Source organism: Ambystoma mexicanum, chromosome 5q, assembly GCF_040938575.1.
Source record: "Ambystoma mexicanum isolate Mex_15411 chromosome 5q, UKY_AmexF1_1, whole genome shotgun sequence".
In the NCBI taxonomy this organism is placed as follows: Eukaryota; Metazoa; Chordata; class Amphibia; order Caudata; family Ambystomatidae; genus Ambystoma; species Ambystoma mexicanum.
The window spans coordinates 967594864-967612210 of NC_090933.1; the positions used below are offsets into that span (position 1 = coordinate 967594864).

Sequence of the window (17347 nt, forward strand, 5' to 3'; positions counted from 1 at the left end):
ATGTCTATATAGTTGAGTGTAGTAGGCAGCTTCTGGGATTTTCACGTCTGCATAACCATGCCAGCAATCTTTCTGACTTGTCACCTTCAGCATGCAACTGATCTGTTTGTGTAATATAGTCTAATTTGGACAGCCTCTCCCATTTCAGCAGACATCGAGAGGGTGTTCATTTCAAGTCAGTCGACTGCCGGCCGGGTTTCCAAGCCTCCAAAGTACTTGCCTCCTTTTCTAGAGTGTCCAGTTCTTCCCACAGTCTCCTGCGCATGCCCCCAGCACTGGCAATGACCTCCCCCCTAACCACCACCTTCATTGTAACCCAAACCACACGCCAGCTATTTACGCTACCAATATTGTCTTTCATGTAGTTTGTTATGGTTTCATGCAGTGTGTCCCTAAAGAGAGGATCCCTCAGAGCTTCTGTGGGCATTCGCCATGTGGGGATGGGAGCTCTGGGGTGTCCGAGGACCCACGTAAGGACCAGAGGGGCATGATCAGATACTGTATGACCCATGTATTCTGCAGGTGCAAATTCTGATAGTTGCCCAGTTCCTACAAAAAAGTAATTATTCTAGTTGCAGTTTGTGGGGGGAAGAGTAAAAGTATCCCCTGACACCTGGGTGCAGTTCCCTCCAAACATCCACCAAGTACAGGTTGGACAGTGCAGCATTCAAAACTACGGCAGCCGGGGAGGGCCACCATGGGCTCTATCTAGTGTGACATCTTGAATGCAATTAAAATCCCCACCGCACAAGAAAAAGACGCCTCGTTTGGAGATGATGTGGTTGGATATTGTTCTGATATAAGCCGGGATTGCATGATTTGGGAAATAAAAATTCACAATACAGAATTCTCTGTCTCCCAGGTATCCCCACAGTATGTATCCGCCCTCACTATCTTGATCTAGCTCCACAAATATATATGTCAGTCCTCTGGCAATAGGTGAGTTTCCTGGAGCAAGGCTATGTCTATCCTTTTCCGTCACACATAGGATTTCACTCTGTTCCTGCTTATATAGGACCCCATACCCTGCACATTCCAAGATAATAACTTAAGGGGGCGTCATAATCTGGGTGTAAGCGATAGTGTCCAGGTAATGCTTGTGCCGATGGCGGGCAGAGTAGCGCTTCAAGTAAACGGCGCCCCATGGGCATTATGTAGCAGGTGGTCCCCCACCTACAGTGTGTGCATATGCGGCATACTAATGCGGCCAAGGACTGCCTTTCCATGCATCCCTCCACCATCTAAAGTGTTGTGTTACAAGCAAGTAAACATAAACAGTAAAAATAAAACATAACCTAACAAGAACAGCAGACCTCCAACCAGGGGTGCAAAAAGTGCCCAACGGGAGGGACCTGTGTGAGCTCACCTGATTCCCCATAGCTCACCGAAGCAATGGGGTTGCGGGTGAAAGGACCAGCAGTAGGGTGACACCTGTCGTCCATATGGCCCGGGGTAGTCCAGTGGTCTAGCAATGGGTTTCCGTGCCTGTTTCCACCGCCAAGCAGCTTAGTCTGCAGCGAACAATACAGCATTGCAGTTACACCTCTTCACGTAAGAGGTACCAGAAAGTTTGTTTCCACTAACGTCCCCCACCACCATGATCCATGCAATCGCCCCTGTCTGGACTTGCTCACCCTCTGCATTGTACACAAGGCCTTCTGGGGCCTGGGGCCTCAATACCTTCAACTCTTTCTTACTAAATATCTTCCTTCTCAAGCCCTTCGCTCATCCACCTCCAACTCCCTCAGGGTCAGTTGCTTCTCCAAGCAACGAGTTGGTGGTAGATCTGTTTCCTCAGCTGGGGCCTCCCTCTGGAACAGCCTCCCTGAAACTTGAGGAGAACCATCTCCGGTTCCGGAAACGCCTCAAAACCTTTCTCTTTGCTTCTGCTTTTTCTCCTCCTCTCCCCTGCTGACCTCCTGGCTGAAACTGTACTGGTTACCTGGCCACCCTCTGATCTCTGGCCCAGGTCACCTTCCCCGCCAGTCGCACACCTGCACGGCCGTCCTGACAAGCACTGCACTTTGGCACTGTTTTCTGTATCCCTACAGTCCCACTATCAGCACTTGATGCCTGTACTTACCCTTGCACTTGCCACCGGCTGGCATCGCCTTTACTATTATTTATTCGCTTATCCCATGTACTGCACTGTTCCCCTCCCCTTTCCCGCCTGCACTTTCCCCCTTCCCATGCACTTGCGCGATCTGAATGACACCTGGCCAAGTAGGATCGCTGTCTGTCTTCCCTCTGTTCCCCCACCCTTGCCTCGTCGCGCCTTGAAACACTTGTGTATAGGCGCTTAATAAATGCCATATCATATCAAGGTGCCCGTCCCAGGTGTAAAGTACGTACCTATATTCAAGAGTACATTATGCAAAGTGGATTTGACCTCAGTTCACCATAGTCTGGAGACCTAACCCATATCTCGTTGGTAGGCCACGTCTGTGTTGGGCTATAGATTGTTGTGTCCCAGCCACAAGTTCGCCGCCTCCTGGGTTTCAAAAAGAGGGACCTGCCTTTGCATAAAACCTTCAGCCCGGCCGGGTAAATGAGCATGTATTTGAGCCGAAGTTGCCAAAGTCTGTCTTTGATAGGCACAAACGATTTCCGTCACTGCTGCACCATGGGCGTGTAGTCAGCGTAGATAGTGATCATAAAGCTGCCGCTCTGGATTTTCCCACCATCTCTTAAGAACTGGAGGATCACTTCCCTGTCCCGGTAATTCAAGATTCTGGCTATGATCGGGCAGGATAAGATCCATGCGGGGGCTTTTTCGGGAGTGACCGGCAGAGTCAACAGCAAAGCCCTGTGATAATTTGCCTGGGCCTATTTCCTGTAGCAATAGGTGTTCCACGTAGGTAGTGGGGTCATGACCCTCCATTCCCTCTGGTAGCCCCTAAACCTGTATGTTGTTTTGACAGGATCTGCCTTCCGCATCCAAAGCTCTTTGTTCCAGCATAGCGTGACTTCATGCTCAATGTCAGATCATCGGTAGCGGTTACGGTTTCATTTAGGAGTGACTCAGTTGTGGTCACCCTCTCCGCCAGTGATCGGACGTCCTGTCGGGAGTAGCTGCACATCAATTTTCACCTCCTCCACTCTAGTCTCTAGAGAGGATCTCAGTGCCGCTATTGCTGCCAGAATTTTGTCCTCCTGAGGGTCATGGCGAGTCGCTGGGGCTGTAGACTGGGTCGGGTCATTTCTTGGGGTCACTCCATAAGCTTTGTTGGGAGTGACAAAGGAGTCCATCGGCAAGCCTTTCCCCTTGTTTTTAGTAGGGGACAAAATGGAGTTTGCAGTGTGAGATGGAACTGCCTGTCCGTTTTGGCCCCAGATGATGGGCCGGCGCCACCCCATAATCAAGTAATATACTCAATATGTGAGCAGTGATCAAATGTAGCAGTGGGGTGGCACCCGAGCATGAGTACCTTTTTGTCATTACAGACGAGGAGACGCCAGGTCACAATTCAGCTTATTGTGTGTTTTGAACTATGATGAAATACAAGTCTTGGGTAATGGAACCCTAAGACGTCATGAACTACCTTTGTTGTCATTGAGGACGGAACCTCAAGGCGCTTTTTTTTTTGCTTTGAACTGTGACGCTTGGAACTTGGGGAAGAGCACACCGAAGATTGTTTCAAACCCATATAATCTTGAACTTAAAGGTAACAGACTTTTTGTGGAACTGTTTTTTACTTGGGGAAGGGAGCTGAAAGAAAGCTATGAGCTGGAAGAAACTTAGAACATTTTTTTGAACACTCTTTCTTTTGACTTTTTACATCCCTACACATTGGTTTATTGTAGTTGTGAGGGCAAGGATAGGTTTTGCACACCGACAGAGCTTTAAGTTGAACTCTTTGACTCAGACCTTCCTTGGTTTAATTCAAGTAGGGAAATACCACTTTAACATAGGGCACATTAGGCCTTCAACCATCCTGACATTTAAGTTAATAAATATTCTTTTGTTCAACTTGATATCTCTTGTCTGTGTCGTACTTCATGATGCCTTCACAATATCCCTAACCAAGATGACGCTGCTTAAAATCACTGTGGAAATGCAAGTGTTGGTTGCTGTGATGTTCTCCCTGGAATTAAGACTGCATTCAAAAGGACGCTTAGTCTTTTACACTTCTATATTCCGTTGGAGCAGGCCTCTGGTTTTTAAAATGGCATACCTTATTGCAAGCTTTAGTATGTCATCTATCCATCTGGAAGCATGTGTTGGTCCAGTCTATGCCTAGTTCTATTTATTTGCACATTGTTGTTGTGCTCCATGCGGATAGTCGCACGTTGCCTACGCTTATAATTTGCTAATTGTACCTTACTTGTGTGTTTGAGCAAATAATTTATTTTCAGTGCGTGCCTACTAATTGCACCTTGCTCTGTGCTTAAGCAGAAAATCACATTTTACTTATGCTCCAATGGTACCTACTGCTCACACCCCGGGTGCTATAAACTGATACTCCCACCAACTTTCCCCCACCATGCCTTCACCTCCATGACCTCAGTCTGAAGCCACACCCCATTACAAACCTTACCGTGTGCTGTACAAGTGGTTCCTTCATCCCCGTGGGTAATGGTCTCGCCAAACTGGGTTGCCCTCGCCACCACCCGCTGCCCTGCCCCACCCCATTCCGACCCAGAATTTCCCTGTTTCCATGTCCACTCATAAAGACCCACAAAGGTAGTTATATGAAAACTATAGGCATCTCCTTTTACAAAGCCATACCTAAACCTAACTAGATCACCTACGCAAAAGAATTACGATATTGCTACACTGCATCTTTAGAACACTTGAAGGCACACGTGCTAGCTCTAGTTCGCCCTCTCCACTCAAACCCGTCTCACGTCCTGCCACAGGTACCGATAGGCTCCTTAGCCTCTCGAACCAGCTACCTTCACCACTGTAGCAACAGTCCTAGTTTGCCCTTTTTGCTCACACCCGCCACATGTCCCATCACAGGCACCGACAGGTTATTAAGATTAGCCTCTCGTACAAGCTACTTCCACCACCATAGCACTACCTCCAAGCAAACTCATCACTCACACTTGCAGCGGTCACATACTACCCCACACTCCAAGAGCCAAATCTCTGTTACGCCCACATTACAACACGGCACGATCACAAGTCCAATTACTAAATTACATAGACCTCTGTTTCCCAGGTGACAATTTCCATACCGCTCCTGCCAGAACCCTCTCCTATCCTCAAAGGCGCTCTCCTCAATGTGCAATCCCTCGGAGCCCAATCCATTGAGATACAGGACCATATCACAGACCATCAACTTGACTTTCTAGTTGTTACTGAAAGCTGGCTACATCAAGCTTCGGGTCCCCTCCTAGCTCTAGCCATCCCCCCCTGACTTTAACATATTCAGGGCTGATAGGCTAAATTCCATAGGAGGAGGTGTTGCGATCATAGCCAAATCGAGTCTCCAACTAAGACTTTCAATGCTAGATGTGCTAGCCGGTTATGAACTACTCCTCCTTAAACTTACAACCGATTCTAAAATTACAACAAATATTCTTATCTACAGAGCGCCTAATATTGCTAACCATCCAGAATCTGGCATCCCACTTACCATCACGCCTTACCTCAAGCCCAACACTAAATTCATTATTCTAGGCAATATTAACTTCGGTTTTAATGATAAACAGGACTCTAAAGCCATTGCCCTTCACTCAGCCCTCACAGATATGAACTTCACCCAATTAGTCAACTCACCTACACATGCTAAAAGGAGAATACTAGACTGGATACTAACATTACATGTCAGCCTCTCCATTGATTCCATCACAGCAATTAACTGTTCCGACCTCTACCTCATCTGCTTCATCTGCTTCAACTTAATGACAAAAAAAAACTCATCCCAGCTCCCACCATACTTGATCCAATTGAAACTAGAAATACCTGTAATCTTACAGTTGACGGCCTCACCACTCTCCTGCTAGAGGATCCTCTCAACCCACACCCTCACTAACATCAACCCCACTTGCCTTGCGGCTATCTATCAAAATTGTCTCAAAACAACCATTGACATTTTAGCCCCACTTATAACTAAAACACTGTGCTTGGCTAAGTGCTCACATTTCTGGTTTAATGAGGAGTTGGTCGCACTCTGGCGTAACAAGAGATCTCTGGAACATATCCACAAAAAGTCCCTCATGACTGAGTCAGCTAAATCCTTTGAAGAAGCCAACAAACTCTATAAATCAACCGTGATAGCTCACAAAGCTAATGCCCTGAACTCCCGGATAAACAATGCTACATCAAATTCTAAAGAATTGTTTACCGTACTAAAACCATCTAATTGCAAAGGATACTGCTTCCCCGCCCACCTTGTTAAACCTTGTTAAACTCTGCGCACCTACGCTAGTTCCTATCATCACCAAATTTATCAATGCATCCTTCAATACCAATTTCGTCCCTGTCCTGAGATTGTAGATGTTGTACATTCTCTGCACATTGTATATTCCTCTATAGTTCTGTACATATTCTGTGTGTTGTTGTATCATGTATTGTATTTTCTTCTGTATATCATAACTCTGTACCTAAGTAAAGTGCCAAGATACCCCTGAATTCAGCACGCTATATAAGAAAATAAAACAATCAAACTCTATTCCTCACTGTAACCAGAGATTCAAGCTTTACTGTAACCTATGCCTTGATACCCACGGGTTTGGGCGTATAACAAATGCAATAAATAAATAAATGAGAAAAAGTTGATCTTCAAATGGTAGCACTTTCAGAAACACAGTCCTTCCAGTTACAAAACATTGCATGCTATGTTGGGGTTTTCTCATGTTTAATTGATGCCTCTGCTCATCTTTGAATGTCATTTTTTATATCAAAACTGTTAATGTGATAACGGATATTTTCTGTTTCATTCTAGGGCACTGTCAGCGGGGTACTGCTTGTGACGCCAAATAATATCATGTTTGATCCCCATAAAACGGATCCCCTGGTACAAGAGAAGGGCTGTGAGGAATACGGCATTATGTGTCCAATGGAGGAGGTGACATCCGCTGCCATGTACAAAGATATTGTGGATTGCAAAGTAAAGGATTTGTTACCCATGTAAGATAGAGAGCTTCCAAAAATCTTTTAATTAACAAACATATTTGAAAAATGTTCTGCTGGTGCATTAGTCTGTCTTCTTTCCATGTTCTGATTTTATGTACGAAAGCCCCTTCCTTTCACCCTTTCCTAACACGTAACTCTGTTTGATGTTTCTTTGTTTTTTTGGTTATTTGTAAGGCGCACATACAACAAATGGTGTTTCACTGCGGTCATGATGCCTACCCCCGGAGCACCAGGCCAGGCCCAGCACCCCCGGAAGCAGGCATCATGCCCTCGGGTAAAAGCCCAGCGGCCCCTTATAGGGGCTCTTTGGACTCAGTCCTGGCGCCTTTGGCGCCAGGCTCATGTTGGACATCAGTCCTGGCGCCATAGGCGCCAGGCTCATAAAGGGAGGTGTTTTGTGCACTTACCTGATGCAGACCATGCTGCACGCTTCAGGCCTCCCTGAGACCTGAAAGGGACTATTTTTTCATAGGGACTATTTTTTCACTCGGGCGTGGCCAGGGAAGGATACATACCTAGTTGGTGAAGGATACATACCTGGGACTTCTTTGGAGGCATTTAAGCCACGCCCAGACAGCAGCTCATGCTTCGCGCTGTTCTGCTTCCTGCAGCTTAACGCTCACCGTGTCTGCTCCTGGACTCCAGCCACGCCCGCCTCGAACCTGGAAGACCTGCAAGGAAGGAAGAGAAGAGAAAGGTGAAAACCAAGGACTATTTCAAACTTCTTACCTGCATCCGGAATCTTCTCGCCAGCATCCCTGAAGAAAGACTTCCATTTAAAAGCATCGCGTTGCTCGCTGCAGTGCCACGCTTCACTCACCTGTCCTCGAGACATCTCCCGGCTCCATCGCGGCTGTCAGCATCGGATGCCAAATCTGTGCACCTAGGGGAGAGAGGAAGAAACAAAAGGTGAGCAGAAGGAACACAGAAGGAAAGCCTGATTAACAGCCATAATACTTACCGGCTTTTCTTCCACATTTCGGGTCGGTGCCGCCCCGTTGGCAGGTACCGTACCCCGGCCCCTATGGGGAAAGGACAAGAGACATTTCTGGGGAATGATAAGGACATTTAGAGGGATCACCCTCATCACTACTCACCTCGGCAGTTTAACCCCTCGACGCATCGCCTTCATTCTGCACCTGAAATAAAGGACAGATCACAGGTTAGAAAGACAACATAAAGGGGGCCTCACTTGAACTTTGAACTTTCATACTTACGGCGCATCGTTCAGGAAAGTCAAGTGGATTTTGCCAGCGCCATTCTGAAAACCAGTGAAGTAACTGGACGAACACGCGCCCCTGCACCAGAAGCAGGATGGAGAGTTCATCCTTCCAAACCATAAGGTGAGCTTAAACCGGGGTTTGGAGGAAGTTAGAGAGGAACGAAGGGGGAAGGGGGAAAGGGGGGAGCTAGCACACTATTCTGCAGACTGTTAATCCCCTTTCTCATCTGCAGAAGGATATTCCTACGGGCCAGGCAAGCACGATTTGGAGGTCCTGTCCAATCGGTGTTCCAGGTCCTGCGCATCACGCTAGAAGAGGCCACAGCAATCCAGACTAGACCAGCGCCCCCGTGGGAACCAGGTGAGCGTTACAGAACGCGAAGCCTTCCTACAAATTCCCACCCAGGCGCTATGGAAACTTCCGAAACTGACCAGTTGGCCCAATTACTGGGGGAATTACGGGCCGAAGTACACGCCGCTCATCAAGAGACTAGTGCCCTCAGGGGGGAAGTGATTGTAATAAAGGATAGAGCTGATGACCTGGCTAGACAGCTTTTGCAAGGTCAAGCTGGACAAACTCCTTTACCCGGTTCCGGGGGGAACCCCGCTCCTGTGGTTTCCAGTAACCCGGTGCAGATTAATCTACCTGGAAACATGCCGCTGGCCCCACCTGAACGCTTTGCTGGGGACCCCAAACGATTCGCCGTATTCATGAATCAGTGTCGTTTGCACTTCCTATGCAGACCTGGGGCCTTCCCTAATGATCAGACCAAGGTAGCCTTTGTGTTGTCATATCTCAGCGGCTGTGCTGCCGATTGGTCAGTCCCACTGGTAACTCAAGATGACCCGATTCTTCGTGATTTTCAAGGATTTCAAACAAGCATGGAAAGGTTATTTGCTCAACACTCCCAGGGACAGGCTCTGGATGACGAACTTCTATCTCTGCGACAGGGCAATCAAGACCTTCTATCCTACATTGCAACCTTCAATAGACTAATTGTGGAAACTGGTTGGCCAGAGGATAAAAGAATCACGTTATTCTATCGAGGTCTACGCGGAGAACTTAAAGATGTCCTGGCACAAGTTGTAAATCCGCCCCAAGAATGCACTGAATATATAGACTTAGTGGTCCAATTGGATCACAGGCTGCAAAACAGAAAAGCAGATCGGTCCAAGTTTGAAACCCGGGTGTTGGCCAAGATCCACGCTAATCCCAAGGGGGCTGATGCCTTGGAGCCTATGCAAATCGGAGGTGTTAAAGGACCCCTAACTCAAAAAGAACGGGAAAGAAGACAACAGATGCAATTATGCCTTTATTGTGGGTCCTCTGGACACTTTCTACGAGATTGCCCGGTTAAGCCGCCCAAGAAGGTGGTAGGAGCCGCTGATAAAATCCATGGAAACTCTGTATCGGGAAACGACCACGCCCGGCAAGCGTAGGGGTCCGCTTGCCGAGCTTGAAAACTAACTCTCAGACCTCGCATTTCATTGTGCCAATGGTCCTCGTAGATCCGGAACAGCCTAAACGGTTGCATGCTATAAAGGCATACATCGATAGCGGGGCTATAGGAAACTATGTGGATCGAGAATTGGTCTCTAGGATAAACCTCCCTCTGCGTCCTAAAACCAACAAAGATGTCGTCACCACAGTAGATGGAACCGAAATTGCCTCTGGACCGGTAACACATTCCACAGCTGAGGTGACACTTGTAGGTCCGGATGGCCATCGGGAGGCAGTTGTGTTTGATGTAATCAAGGCTCCACAGTTTCAGCTTATTCTCGGAATCCCTTGGTTAGAGACATAATCTTCGAATTGATTGGCGAGCGAAGAGAATAACCTTCCCGGATTGTGCACAAACCTGCTACCCAGAAAATCCAAAGATTAATCTAGCATCAGTAACCTCTGTCCCCGTGCAACTACCTCCAGAGTACCAAGACTTTCAGGACGTCTTCCAAAAGGAACAGGCCAACACGTTACCTCCCCACAGATCGTACGATTGCCAAATCGATCTGGTGCCCGGTGCACAACCCCCTTGTAGCAGGATTTACGCCCTTACTGAACCAGAGAATCTGCATTTGAGACAATATTTAGATCAATACCTCGCCAATGGTTTCATTCGCCCGTCAAAGTCCCCGGCATCCTCAGCTTTGTTCTTCGTGCCTAAAAAAGAAGGCGACCTTAGAACTTGTATCGATTACCGCGCATTGAACCAGATAACTGTTAAAAATCGTTACCCTCTGCCTCTGATCCCTGAACTCCTTGACCAGGTGAAGGACGCTTGCGTATACACCAAGTTAGATCTCCGGGGGGCTTATCATCTGGTACGAGTAAAAGAAGGCGACGAATGGAAAACGGCCTTCCGTACAAAATATGGACTATTCGAATACCAGGTGATGCCTTTCGGATTGTGCAACGCGCCTGCAGCCTTCCAATTCTTCATGAACGATGTCCTTCGGGAACTCATCGATGTCTGTGTTGTCGTGTATATCGATGACATTCTTGTGTACTCCTCTTCGGAATCTGATCACAGAAAGCATGTCAGGGCCGTCCTAGAGAAACTGCGCCAGCACAAACTGTTTGCCAAGCTGGAAAAATGTGTTTTCCATACCACCGAGGTTGAGTTTCTCGGATTCATCCTGACACCTAAAGGGGTCCGAATGGATTCACGGAAAGTGGATGCCATCCTCAAATGGCCATCACCTAGTTCGGTGAAAGGTGTCCAAAGCATGCTTGGTTTTGCCAACTTTTATCGCAGGTTTATCCCGGAGTTTTCACGTGTGGTGCAACCCATCACTGCACTCTTGCGACAAAATAAACGTTTTGAATGGACCGAGGAAGCCGAACAGGCCTTTCAGGAGTTGAAAGCTAAGTTCACGTCCGCACCTATTTTGAAGCACCCGCGTCCCGATCTCCCATATATAGTCGAAACCGACGCATCCAGCTTAGCCATGGGAGCTGTCCTGTCTCAGAGAGACCCTGAAACCAACCAACTGCACCCCGTAGCATTTTGGTCCAGAAAGTTCTCGCCGCCGGAAATAAATTATGCGATCACCGATAAGGAACTATTAGCCATTAAGTCCGCCTTCAAGGCTTGGCCGCATTATCTCCTCGGCTCCCGGCATACCATCACCGTGATCACTGATCACCGAAATTTACAATATTTAAAAACTGCCAAGGCTCAATCGTCTCGACAGCTCTGATGGGCTTTGTTCTTTGCTGAGTTCGATTTTGTAATCACCTACCGCCCCGGCTGTATGAATGGTAAGGCGGACGCTCTATCCCGAATTGGAATGGATGAAATAGACACAAACTCAGAACCTGTGCCGATAATTCCCAAACAAAGAATTTTGGGGATAACCACTTTACAAACCCTTGAAGACATTCAAGCACGAGTGAAACAATTCCTGGACTCTTCAGCCTTGCAGGATTGGATCAAAAGGGGTTCTAACTTTTTAGTCAAGGATGGCTTACCTTACTTCCAAGGACGCTTATTTTTGCCAGAAAAGGAATTGCAAGAACTGGTTATTTCCCGTCATCATGATACCCTGATGGAAGGACATCCTGGCATTGCCAAAACAGAGGAAAAGGTTAAACGACAATTCTGGTGGCCTTCCTGGCAAAAGGATATTAAATCTTTCGTGATGTCCTGTGGAGTTTGTGCCCAAAACAAAGGTCAAAAGACAAGACCCGCCGGTCTTCTTCAGCCATTAGACATTCCACCAGCACCTTGGCACACCCTGTCACTAGATTTTATCACGACCTGCCCTCTTGTAATGGTTACAATACTATTCTGGTCGTGGTGGATTTATTTTCCAAAATGGCCCACTTTATTCCGTTGAAAGGATTACCTTCAGCCTTTGTTCTTGGCAAAGAATTCCTCGAAAATATCATCCGTTTGCATGGATTCCCGTCCATACTAGTCTCCGATCGGGGAAGCCAGTTTATTTCTCATTTTTGGAAAAAGTGTGTCAACTGGCACAAATCGACGTAAGACTCTCAACCAGCCACCACCCACAGACCGATGGTCAGACGGAGAGAACGATCCAGACCCTTGAACAATATCTACGATGTATGTTGCACCAATCGGAGGGTAATTGGAAGGACATTTTATGGGTGGCAGAATATGCATACAATAACTCGATACACTCTGGAACTGGTCAGAGTCCCTTTTTATACCCTATATGGACATCACCCTCGTACTTCAGACTTGGACTCACCTCTGAGCCTTGAAATGCCCGCAGTGGACCATTTGCATTCTACGATTACTCAAGCCTTCAAGGATGCAACTGCACATTTGCAACATGCGAAAGGGAAATACAAAATGAATGCAGATCTGCATCGAAGAGAGGCGCCTCCATACCAAATAGGGGATCAAGTATGGTTGGCTACCAAACACCTATCACTCAAGGGGCCTCGAACTTTTAATCCAAGGTATTTAGGCCCTTACTCGATCAAAGCTATAATCAACCCAGTGACAGTCAAGCTCGATCTACCAGCTAACATGCGGATTCACCCCGTTTTTCATGTGTCACTTTTGAAACCAGTGCACCCAGGAACCAGATTAACAAAGCCACCAGAACCGATTCAGATAGATGGGGAGCCTGAATTCGAGGTGAAGAACATTTTGGATTCTAAGATCTCAAAATCAAAACTTTTCTATCTAATTGATTGGAAAGGGTACGGGCCTCAGGAAAGGTCTTGGGAACCCAGTGATCACGTACATGCACCTCGGCTGGTAAAAAGGTTCCATCGGAATTTCCCAAACAAACCGAAACTTCCAGAAGGAACGACCTTGGGAGGGGCCTTGGGGGGGGGGGGGGTGCTGTCATGATGCCTACCCCCGGAGCACCAGGCCAGGCCCAGCACCCCCGGAAGCAGGCATCATGCCCTCGGGTAAAAGCCCAGCGGCCCCTTATAGGGGCTCTTTGGACTCAGTCCTGGCGCCTTTGGCGCCAGGCTCATGTTGGACATCAGTCCTGGCGCCATAGGCGCCAGGCTCATAAAGGGAGGTGTTTTGTGCACTTACCTGATGCAGACCATGCTGCACGCTTCAGGCCTCCCTGAGACCTGAAAGGGACTATTTTTTCATAGGGACTATTTTTTCACTCGGGCGTGGCCAGGGAAGGATACATACCTAGTTGGGGAAGGATACATACCTGGGACTTCTTTGGAGGCTATTTAAGCCACGCCCAGACAGCAGCTCATGCTTCGCGTTGTTCTGCTTCCTGCAGCTTAACGCTCACCGTGTCTGCTCCTGCTCCTGGACTCCAGCCACGCCCGCCTCGAACCTGGAAGACCTGCAAGGAAGGAAGAGAAGAGAAAGGTGAAAAACAAAGACTATTTCAAACTTCTTACCTGCATCCGGAATCTTCTCGCCAGCATCCCTGAAGAAAGACTTCCATTTAAAAGCATTGCGTTGCTCGCTGCAGCGCCACGCTTCACTCGCCTGTCCTCGAGACATCTCCCGGCTCCATCGCGGCTGTCAGCATCGGATGCCACATCTCTGCACCTAGGGGAGAGAGGAAGAAACAAAAGGTGAGCAGAAGGAACACAGAAGGAAAGCCTGATTAACAGCCATAATACTTACCGGCTTTTCTTCCACATTTCGGGTCAGTGCCGCCCCGTTGGCAGGTACCGTACCCCGGCCCCTATGGGGAAAGGACAAGAGACATTTCTGGGGAATGATAAGGACATTTAGAGGGATCGCCCTCATCACTACTCACCTCGGCAGTTTAACCCCTCGACGCATCGCCTTCATTCTGCACCTGAAATAAAGGACAGATCACAGGTTAGAAAGACAACTTAAAGGGGGCCTCACTTGAACTTTGAACTTTCATACTTACGGCGCATCGCTCAGGAAAGTCAAGTGGATTTTGCCAGCGCCATTCTGAAAACCAGTGAAGTAACTGGACAAACACGCGCCCCTGCACCAGAAGCAGGATGGAGAGTTCATCCTTCCAAACCATAAGGTGAGCTTCAACCGGGGTTTGGAGGAAGTTAGAGAGGAACGAAGGGGGAAAGGGGGGAGCTAGCACACTATTCTGCAGACTGTTAATCCCCTTTCTCATCTGCAGAAGGATATTCCTACGGGCCAGGCAAGCACGATTTGGAGGTCCTGTCCAATCGGTGTTCCAGGTCCTGCGCATCACGCTAGAAGAGGCCACAGCAATCCAGACTAGACCAGCGCCCCCGTGGGAACCAGGTGAGCGTTACAACTGCCTTACAAGACAAAAAAGGGGGTGGGGGAACAGGAGAGAAAAATAACAATAACGGTCCTACTTGGCCATGTGACATTCGGATCATGCAAGTGCAGTAACAAGAAGTGCAAGTGAGAGGGGGGAGATAAGTGCCAGTCGGTACAAGAGTGAAGTGCTAGGATGGGAAAGGAAGTGCAGGGTAAGAGGAGAGAGTGCAAGCGAAGGGGGGGGGGGCTACCGGGGCTAGGCGAGTGCTAAGGAGAAGCCATGAGGGCAAGTGCCAGGGAGTTGCAGGTGGTGAGGGTCCACATGCAAAGTGCGATGAGGGGGGCTGACTGAAAAGGGGGGCCTGGTGCCCTGTAGAACTCGGAGGGAACAAGGTAGACAGTCACTGCGGCAGTGGGGAGTGTTTGCAAAGCAGGGTCTTGAGAAGCTTCCGGAACATAAGGAGATCCGGCCCAAGCCTGAGAAGGGCAGGGAGATCATTCCAGAGGGTGGCTCCTGCAGAAGAGAGCGATCTACTCCCCACTCTATGCTGAGCAAACCATCTAACCTGCAGAGAGTTGGAGCTAGAGAACCAAAGGTCTATAGCAGGGAGGTATATAGAGAGAGTGTGTTGTATGTAGCAGGGCCCCAGAAGCCTTGTGGATGATGCAGAGGGTCTTGAATTTGATCCTAGCAGCAGCCGGGAGCCAGTACAGAGATTTTAGGGCTGGAGAGTTGCGGTCCCTGGGCTTAAGGCCAAGGATACGTCTCGCAGTCCTATTCTGGATTAGTTTTTTTTTTTAAACAATTTTTATCCGTTTTTACAACAACCAATCAACACTAACAAAACCAACAGTGCATGTCATAGTGCGTCAAGCATCAGAGGTGAGGGCTCAAGACATTCTGCATATGGTGACCAAATTCCAGAATGCCCAGCATCTACCTGCCTTTGATTTTCTGAGGTTGCTCGGCCTCATGGCATCCTGCATTTTTCAGGTGCCAGAGCCTCGCCTGAAAATGAGATCTCTCCAGTGGGCTTTCAGGACCCAGTGGTCGCAATTCTTAGGAAGGATGTCAGATCGCCTTCAAATCCCAAACAGAATCTCGCTGGATCTTCAGTGATGGGCCTGTCAGGAGAACATCTTGAAAGGAGTACCGTTTTGACAACCATGGCCGGAGATAACAGTAGTGATGGATGCCTCACTCACGAGGTGGGCAAGCCCATATCAACGATTTGACCATCGGCGGTCGTTGGTCTCCATTGGAGTCCATACTACATATCAACCTTTTAGAGCTGATGGCCATCAGACTAGTGCTGAAGGCCTTCCTGCCATCTCTACGGGGAAATAATGTCCTGATAATGACGGACAACACAGTAGCCATGTACTACCTCAACAAAAGAGGCGGTGTAGGGTCACTACCACGGTGTATAGGGGCAATGCAGCTCTGGTTCTGAGCATTACAAGAAGGAATCTCTCGGTCAGTAGTTCATCTAGCCGGAGAGAAGAACATGACAGCGGATGCTCTGAGCAGGCAAAGCAGAGTCTCCCACAAGTGGGAACTAGCTCAGGAAGTCCTTCAAGAGATCTTCACCCTTTGGGGAACCTCTCAAGTGGATCTGTTTGTGACCAGTGCCAACCGGAAGTGCACACTGTACTGCTAAAGGGAATTTCCCCCAAGAGGAGCTCTAGGAGACGCGTTCGTGGTGGGCTGGGAATTTCCACTCCTATACGCATTTCCTCCAGTCCCAGTCATTCCTCATGTAATCAGGAGGTAGAGAAAGTTCGTGAAATCCTTGATCCTAATTGCCCCGGACTGGGCCAGGAGGGTGTGGTACCCGGACCTTATGGACATGTCCATCTGCCCTCCGATATGTCTTCCACAAAGAGAGGATCTTCTCTCAAGAGAAGAGGGTCGGTTTCTCCATCCGGATATCGGGACGGTCAGCCTTCATGCATTGTTTCTGAGAGGCTGAGATACAAGGATTGGGACCGCCGTGACGACGTAATTGAGATTTTGCTTTCGGCTTTCTGTTCCATCTGGCAAATCTGGGGCTCCAGATAGGTACCATCAAGGGATATCTGGCAGCGATTTCTATTTTTAAGCGCACGTCAGAGGAAGTCTCGTGCTTTAAGATTCCTTTAATAGTACAATTCTTGAAGAGACTGACTAATATTTTCCTTCCAATCCCGTTTCATGTCCTACTGTGGGATCTCAATTTGGTGTTAAACTTTTTGATGGGAGCTCCTTTAGAGCCTTTACACTCTTGTCCCTTAAGACGTCTAACTCTAAAGACCATCTTTTTAGTGGCAATTACATCAGTACGAAGGGTGAGTTAGCTACAGGCTTTGTCCTGCAATCCTCCTCATACTGTCTTTTATAAAGACAGAGTGGTACTAAAAGTGAATCTTACTTTTCTCACCAAAATTTTTTCAGAGTTTCATCTTACTCAGAAGATAACATACCATCTTTCTATCCCCCTCCACATCCAGGGAAGGAAGAGGAAATACTTCACAGGCTTGACCCTAGACGTGCACTGAGCTTTTTACATCTCCAGATTGGGAAGATTAAGACAGGATGACCAGTTATTTGTGGGCTATTCAGGTCACAAAATGGGACAGGCCATTACCAGTCAAACTATATCCAGGTGGATTATACTAACTATATCGGAATGCTACAAACTGGCAGGTAAAGGTCTTCCAGAACACCTAAGAGCTCATTCAACATGGGGCATTGCAACTTCGTCTGCCTTGCAGAGGGGAGTTCTGATAAAATATATATGTGTATCTAGCACATGCCTCTCAGGGGGAGTAACCATTGAACACAAGATAAGGCTCCACTCGTAAAAATGGAACTGA

The 17347-nt window shown here is 48.0% G+C and overlaps 1 protein-coding gene across 6 annotated transcripts in view; it reads left to right on the plus strand.

The window, feature by feature from the left end:
* Positions 1-17347, plus strand: part of OXR1 (oxidation resistance 1) — a 3084878-nt gene that overhangs the window by 2061522 nt on the left and 1006009 nt on the right. For all 6 annotated transcript variants that reach the window (XM_069621494.1, XM_069621497.1, XM_069621492.1 and 3 more), the window contains one exon: positions 6894-7078. In XM_069621494.1, the coding sequence (XP_069477595.1) occupies positions 6894-7078 (185 nt within the window). The remainder of the gene's footprint in view (positions 1-6893; positions 7079-17347) is intronic.